We start from the raw sequence: 8,117 nt of genomic DNA on the forward strand, positions 1-8,117 counted from the left end.
AAGTAGCACCCCGCCCAACTTCAGACAGCAGATGGGCATTGCGACAGACTCACCAAGGCTGGCAGACGGACATAGACCTCGCAGCAAATGCTCCCAAAATTCTTCTCCTCGATTGAGGTCACACAGAGTGGCCATCGCCTGACAAAAGAAGCCAGGCCCACTCTCCAGAGAGGCCAGATTCTGAGGCTAAGCATGCTGTATCTGAGGCACCCTCCTAGTAGCATCGTGACGCCTAGCCACTTAGACCACTTCACAATGTACACGTCCATCCTACAGAGTGGAGTAGAGGACAGGCCAGTGATAAGAGTCATGGCATGCTTTAGAAACACCAGGATCCTTGATGGACCGGAGTCACGCCCACAAGGAGCTCACTTCAATTATGGTTCTTACCTCACAAGTTATAATTCCTCTATAAGCCTCTTTGGCCTTGCACAATCTCTCTCTCTCTCTCTCTCTCTCTCTCTCTCCCCGTGTGCATTGAAAGGATTAGTGTTCTTCCTTATTAAAGCAAAATTCTAACAAAGACTTGAGCTCCACATGGTCAACAATAAAGCAGGCACCCATGAAAGCTTTGGAATCTTGACCAAGACTGCAATTTCTATGCTGACCTGTGACTTTTGTCACTCAACATCATCCACCTGGGCCCCAAGCAGTGTTGGGGTGGGGGGGAGGGGGGAAGATCAGCCAACCGGTTCCCTGTTGAATAGCAATCAAATTGGCAAATTTAAAATTCCAACCAGAAATTGACTGACAATATAACTAAAAAGTCTAAAATTTAGAACAGTTGGTTTTGACTGACAATCCAACCAGCCAAACCTGGCACCAAGTCCATTGTTCCAATCTCGTTCCAAGATACTCTTGGAAGCTTGGGTAGCCCACCTTACTCTCAAAGGCCCTCTTTCCCAGACAGGAACAATGTCCCCACATTGACTTTGTTGCCAATGCAAATAGCGGAAATAAAAGGGAGGAAAAAATAGGAAGCACTTTCTTGACTGGAAAAGTCTCGCTTGGTGTTTCGTGGATTGGCCATACAAAAGAGAGGAAACATACCATTTTTCAAATAAGTAGTTAGAGGAAGGAGGAGTTTGAGAAGCAACTTCCAAAGGGATTGGATTGAGGGGACAAGCGTAAGCCTACAAACAAGGAGAAAGCACGAAAGGAAGGGAAAGAGGACACATTGAGGATTCCTGCAAATTGTGCAACTTGGAAGCACATAGACAATCAGTGGCCAGACTTTGCGAGGGAGCCACACAACCGTACATCTTAGGCTCGCCATGGACGGTGTGAACCCTTTCGGGTTACGCTCGACATCTTGGTCGACATGGCCCATAGTCTTGGTGAATTACAATATCCTACCATTTCATGCTAACCCTGCAACCGTTTGCTAGAAATTACTTGCATAGTTAAGTGCCAATTTCTTCTGTAGCCTATCATTACAATTGCTAAGTACATCCCTTCGAAACTTTGCAAAACTCAGCAAGGAGCTATAAATTGTCATTGTGTTAGGTTTCTGGTTTCTGTCAGTTCCATGGTGGAGGCAGACTGTCATGAAGAAGGCTGGCACTTCTAACTGATAACCACTCCCTCCCTCCACATTCTTTTCATTTGAGTGGCATCTCTCTTGAATCTCTTCCAAGAGGAAAAAGAAAAGCTCCAAGCAATATTGCTTAGAAAAGGTCGCCTTGTCGAGCAACTTGCAAGACGCTCCACAAGAAATCGTTTAAAGATTTGTATGACGACTCTTAACACTTTCCCCACAAAAAAAGGAAAAACGAAACAATGTAACACTCAGAAGCTCCCCCAATAAAAAGTTAAAATTCCCAGAGTCCTCTAGCATATAACACAACTTCAAGCCCGAAAAAAGCGTCCCAAATTTCATCTCCTTAAGTCTGGCTTACCATAGTACAACATCAGCTTCCTCCAGCTTTCTATCCTGCTGCACCCAGGTCGGCAATCCTTCCCCAACACGTGGATTCTGATTTGGAAATTCACCTGCAGGGAACTGTTCCTCCCTGCTGTGCTGTGTCACCCAAAGATTGTGCATCAAAAAAGCAGCCCTTCTCAGAAATTTGGCCTCTGGACCAGCAAGGGGAAGACAATTAGAACCAGGGACCAGTTTATAGCCCGTCAACTGTCCTGTCCGATTCACAGTTCGGGTGTTCCGCACCTGCAAGAACCAAATGCAGATCAATGTCTCCACAGAGCGAAAGGAAGCCCCAAATAGCAGGAGTTATTCACATATACACAGAAGCCTTACAATCCAGTGGCGAGCAGCAAGAGGATTGCAGTCACGCATGGCATGCAGCTCCGACCGCAATAAAGTCTCCTCAGCATAAAACGCATTATTATGTATATTCTCAGGGCCTGAGTCTTCAACTTTCAAATCCACCTCCACGACCTGCTGACAAAACACACAAGCGGTACACAAAAGGAACAATATACGGGCTCAATGCACGTTAGTGAACTTCAGACCTAGAGATTTACCTGATTCGAAGCTTCCCCCAGCTTGCAGTCCACTGCCATGTTAAGGCGCGCGACAAAAAAATGTTGATGAACAGGAGCATACAACCCCGGGGCTATCACAGTCCCATGCTTCCTGGTCTCTCCAGGCTTCAAAGCCCCCAAGCTTAAAATTCCAGTCAGCTTCACTTCAGCTTCAATCTTCCCATCCTGAAGTAAGAACGATAAAACTGCTGTAAGAATGAAGAAGGAAATAATTTCTGAATACAATGATACTTGCAGTTACTCGTTTAAAGCACTTGATGGATGATTACAAGTCCAATGAAACGTGACCCATGGACCCTAGTATCTAAAGCACTTGATGGATGATTACGAGTCCAATGAAACGTGACCCATGGGCCCTAGTATCAAAACTGTTACGTAACCTGATAAAAGTGCCAGAAGAATCCATATTCATAGTTTGCCACAGTGCAGAAGAAGGAAGCAGTGAGGCGTCTCGATCGTCGCACTTCAGCCAGACCTGTCCGCCAATCTTGATGCTTCCATAGGATTCCATGATCCTCCTCGTGTAAACAAACACAGTTTTCTACTGTTTCAACACCTCCATTAAAATTTGTGAAATGAGCGTCAAAATACTTGATGTGCCCCAGGCAGTCACACCCCTGCAACAGAAAACATGTACTAAGAAGTCAAGTTCTACTAATCGTTTGGTCACCGTTGGCATTTGATAGGATGTGTACCAGATCCCAAGTTTAAAGATCTTGAAGCGTCAACCTGGAAACTGCTAATGCTAAAACGTGCTCAACCATACAAAATTTCAAACATACGACACGAAAAGCCTGAAGCAACATCTTGAAACTGTTGGAAAAGTGACTAACCCTCCTGAGGGAGTGGGCATTCTTGCCAAGTCCATCTTCCCCAGCATCAAAGGCATTTTTCCGATAATGGGGATCATTTGGATCACCATATGGGACAACCATCTCCACAAAGCTTAAGCGGTGTGCAATAGATCGACGGCCTAGACTACCATCATTATAAGCAACAGAATGAATTACTAGACCCTCCCTTGGTGTAAAACCAATTCGGAAATTCCACTGCAGCAATCATGATGATGGTATAGGTTAGTGCAGGAGGCATTTCTACGGTACACCAAAAAGTAGTTCAGAACTTCAATCAGTCTTAAGAGAATAACTCGTTATATTCAATACCTTCTGCCACTCAACAGCATAACCGTTGACACGGAAACTAGGTCCTTCTGGCTGTGTAATATAGAGAGGCTTGACATCACTTCGATCAACCCCACCACGTGTTTCAGCAGCAGTGTAATTTCGGAGAGGATCCGTAGGTGGGAGGGGTATCAGCTTACGGTCCTCAAACTCAATGATCTTCATGTTCTGCACGTCAACTAAAACATGGATACCTTCGACTGGTCGAGCATAGCCATTTTCCAAAGGGCAATCACTATCAGTTCTGCAGAAAATCAATGGCCTTGCAAGCCTTCGACTGGGAGCATCTTCTTCCTTATAATATCCAACGCACCTAAATACATCAAGCAAATCGGTGAAATTCGTCTGTTCTTGGCCAGATCTGCCACTCCGATACTTGAGGATCGTACCTATACGCTAAAAGTGGATATCACCGGCTGGTTGTGTGATGGCTTACCATGTATCTACCATAACAAGATCCATATCGTCAATCCCCCTCTTTTTCATTGCTTCTCTGAAGGGAAGAAACGCCTTAACGGTAGCCTCACATTCCGCATATTCCAATGGATCCTAGACCACATCATTCAAATTTTGTAGAGAAGCTTGCCATCAGATTGGCTGATTAATCCGCCAGAAAGTAACAACTTTAAAGCTATATACTTACGACAGATGAACCCGATGTACGTAACGCTATGCATGCAGAAATCGTTACTCGTATTCGTAATCGTAAAACCACGGGAGCACGCTTTCAAAACGAATTTTGTAATTTTTTTAAAAACACTCGGTCAGCCTACCAGAGGTGGCTGCACGTCAGGCATGACTTGCGTAGACAAAACTTTCCCGCGATGGTGACCTCCTCGAGCAGCAGCATGAACCTCCGATAACTCCACGATCCAAACACTCGTTTCGTTGGTTAGTTTGTTGTAAACGATCAGTCTTGCCTGTCTTGGCGGTAGCTGTCTCGGAATGAAAGGCCCACCTTTTCCTTTAGGAAGAATGGAATGTTGGAAAGGGGGGAAGAAATACGCATCCGCTAGCGCAACTACGTGCTTCTCTGGTTCTCTGAGTACAATCTCGACGAAGCGCATTCCATCACGCACCTAAACAGATTGGACTTGGTGAGAGTGTGGACAGCGCACCAAGTAATGCACGAAGAGAAGCTAGGGCTGATGAAGATACCTCAGGGGTGGCTCCAGCAGCTCTGACGGTGGCAATGGCGACGGCAATTTCAGCTGGGACCAGCGGATCCAAGGGATGAGCGGATTGAGGAAGAAGCACCACGCCTGGCCCTGCATTCCAAAACTTAGTGTTGAATGAGGCGCTCCCACACACAGCTGCAGGGAGCTGTATCAAGGTAGCAGCAGCATGCTACTGACTCAACGCAAACCAAACGACGGGAAAGCAACCTCGCGCAACCAAATTCGCGCACCTTTAGCTGCAGCTTTGGCGACACCGTCGGCGGAGAGCAGCGGCAAAGCAATGGCGGAGCTGTGGGGCTCCTCACTGGGCTGGGAGGCGGCAAGGCCCCAATCTGAGGCGACGCTGAGTCCGGCAGAGGCTACTTCTCGGGCCACCGACATGTCAAGCTCGCGCTCATTGCTGGGAGCGAGGGAGGGGGGAGGAGGGGAGGGCGGGAGGCAGCAAACCGTCGTCTGTTTCGGATGTGAGGCCATGTGGAGGGATTAGCGAGGGAGGGGGGGAGGAAGCCGTGCTGCGAGGTGCCAAGGAGGGAACTACCTGACATACAGCAAGGGAAGGGGGGAAGCAAAGAGGTCTGAGAGGCTATGGAGGGAAGGGAGCTGGAGCTGTGTGGCTATGGCGGAGAGAAGCTCAAGGTCTGTGGCTATGGCGGACGGAGCTCCAGTTCTGTAGCTATGGCGATCGAGGAAGAAGGGTGACAAAACAATCGCTTATTTATACTCGCCCATTTTTGGGGGCCTCATTTACACCTAACCCCACTTCCCCACTTAATTTGACTTCACACCTGGCCCTCCCTTATAGGTCGCCTTCACACACATCCCTTTATTAGATTTGTTTGCGGCGGCCTGAATGTCCCTTAGCACCCACTCCTCCAGCTTTGACGGAAGCCCTTTAAATAAATATACGCTGTTCTTGCGACTTTTAGTTCACTCACAATATCACGTTTTTCTCATGCCCAAGGCCTCCCTGACTTAAACGTCCCAACAGTCGCCGACATGGATTTGATCTGGACCACGGGCTTCCCCCCGTTCCAACTTCCAAGGACACTGGCTTTTTGCCTGCACGCCGTTTATACAAAATTTCAAACCCCTCCTACACTAATAATTTTGTAAATTCGGAGGTTTTCTATAAGTACATTTGCAAAAGAAAGAGCAAGTTTTTTTGTGACCTCGGAAAATTTTCCCTGCAATATTCTCTTCCAGTACGCTTCATTTTGCTCTCATTTCAATTCAAGCACGCTCTCATTCAATTCAAACACCTTGAGAAGCTTCCTCTTTCATAAAGAATGGATTTCAAGTACATTTTTGGGAATTATTCAACACAAGCAATTGTGCACCATCATGATGAAAACCATTCTTTAGTCATTTAACATCAAAGTGCAAAGTGCTGGTTAGCTCATTCCACTCTATCCCTGCGCACATTATGTATTGAAATAGTAGCCAAAGCATATGTTAGGTAATAACACTATAAATGGTGGGAAAGGCTCTAGTATGTGGCATGGTAGCTCTGTGGGCTATGTATACAAATGTTTGGTGAAGAGGAGGTGGTTGTGAAGTGTGTAATGGTACATGATCATGATATGTTAGGTGAAGGGGAGATTTCAGAACGTGACAAACTTAAGTTTGTCCCACTAATGTTCCAACACAAGGTTAACTACGTTGCCCTTGTAATTTACAAGTCAAACTTGACTAAGATCTTATATCTAACATTAAGTCAATAACGTATAGGGTAGAAAATGCACTAAGAAGATGTGTAGCAACAACAAAACGAAAGAGGATGTCAATGGAGAATAGGATTTGAGAAAGTCGTTGTGAGGTTGTACGTGTGTTTGTTGAGCTAACTTTGAGCCATGTTTGGTTGATAAGCAATTGGATTTGTGAACCTAGGCCTAATAAAAGCTTAATTCTCTTTGAACTATCACAATGTCCTTCCATAAAAGACAGCCAAAAATTTGTTATTGGCACTACTTATCTCAATGCAAGTGGTAGTTGTATTTAGAACGAATTTGTATAAGGATAAGCGGGGAGTTGCCCCATTGCATTATGATTTGTCCTAACAAGTCTGCATTCATTGCACGAGGAATGATAAGCTCTAGGACTGCTTAAAAAGTAAAAAAGAGAAGGGAAACCTCCTTTTCAAAATACATTTAATGATAAGATGCATGTACTTGATACCATGACATTGGGTGGTTGAGTGTGTCATCACTATGAAAGTTTGTGCATTTTGATATTCAAAGAAGGGAAATCCCCCCTTTTTCCTCCTTGCCACCCATTCATCCCTAAGAGGCAAGTTCTAATAAGGACATCTAGAGGAAATCATCCAAACTTTTTTTTGGCAACAAAATGTGAAAATTCTTTTTTTTTCATATGGTACCATTCATGGCTCTTTGGCCAATGATAATTTCATATTTTACGTGTCATAAAATGACTTGTGCATTATTGTTTTTTGCGAGGAAAAAACAAAGATTTTATTCAAATAATATAAAGGAAAATTACAGCATTTAGAGCTTGGCTTATAGAGCACGACATGCCAATGCAACAGACTCCGAAGTGCGACTGTAAAGCCCTAAAACATCAATGATAGTCTATTGGACCTCAAATAGGATATAACCACGAAAAGGACCTACTTGTCTCGCACATCCCCGTCCATATTCTTAGCAAGGTTGTCTCCCTTTCCCTAATCATTTTGATTGGTCCTTATATTACTGTGTCTCATCATTATTAGCCCAAGGTATGTGTGTCTCTTGAGGTTAACCCATATTCTCATAGCATTCATTGATACAATGATTTTTAAAATTTTATTTCATCTACTATGATTGCATATGATGTTGAATAGTGTTTTTACCAAGGTTCAATTTTCTTCAAAGTTTAATCTCTCCATTGTGACAAATCCTACTAAAGTTTGTGTTTACATAATGAGTTATGGTTTTTCCGAGTTTAAGACCTAGGCAAATACATAGACTTATATGGGAAAGTTAGAATTAATAGATGCTTCACTTCTACCAATACATCCATTATCAACTAATGAGTTACTTATTAGCTTCTATCATCTTGATTTATATTCGTGCAAAATACTCTACCTTTCAAAAAAGAACTTTCCATCTTTTAAGGTATGTGTGTGCCCAAGATTACGTTTTGAGGTTTTATTGGCATTCACTATTAAATGTATGGGTGTATATTTCATCTCTCTCCGTTAAGTGGAGGTGTATAACAATATAAAATTTTGATTATTAGTCTTAAGAATCTCTTACAA

General features: G+C 44.1%; 1 protein-coding gene across 3 annotated transcripts in view; it reads right to left on the bottom strand.

The window, feature by feature from the left end:
- The window catches only part of LOC147906143 (spermidine copper dependent amine oxidase 2-like), a 28,446-nt gene extending 22,909 nt beyond the window's left edge, over nucleotides 1–5,537 (bottom strand). For 2 of the 3 annotated variants that reach the window (XR_015541283.1, XM_087376658.1), the window contains exons 1-10: nucleotides 5,095–5,537; nucleotides 4,845–4,954; nucleotides 4,460–4,765; nucleotides 4,123–4,235; nucleotides 3,669–3,999; nucleotides 3,339–3,554; nucleotides 2,886–3,122; nucleotides 2,485–2,670; nucleotides 2,258–2,401; nucleotides 1,899–2,167 (exon numbers count right to left, since the gene is read on the bottom strand). Coding sequence is in view for 1 of the 3 variants with exons in the window: in XM_087376658.1 (XP_087232784.1) it covers nucleotides 1,899–2,167; nucleotides 2,258–2,401; nucleotides 2,485–2,670; nucleotides 2,886–3,122; nucleotides 3,339–3,554; nucleotides 3,669–3,999; nucleotides 4,123–4,235; nucleotides 4,460–4,765; nucleotides 4,845–4,954; nucleotides 5,095–5,338 (2,156 nt within the window). In the remaining 2 variants the exon portion in view is untranslated. The remainder of the gene's footprint in view (nucleotides 1–1,898; nucleotides 2,168–2,257; nucleotides 2,402–2,484; nucleotides 2,671–2,885; nucleotides 3,123–3,338; nucleotides 3,555–3,668; nucleotides 4,000–4,122; nucleotides 4,236–4,459; nucleotides 4,766–4,844; nucleotides 4,955–5,094) is intronic. The other variant, XR_015541284.1, reaches the window with a different exon arrangement.
- Nucleotides 5,538–8,117: the final 2,580 nt, after the last annotated feature.

The sequence above is a fragment of the Dipteris shenzhenensis genome, chromosome 1 (assembly GCF_047967505.1).
Source record: "Dipteris shenzhenensis isolate YYH24624 ecotype China chromosome 1, Dip_SZ_1.0, whole genome shotgun sequence".
Lineage (NCBI taxonomy): Eukaryota > Viridiplantae > Streptophyta > Polypodiopsida > Gleicheniales > Dipteridaceae > Dipteris > Dipteris shenzhenensis.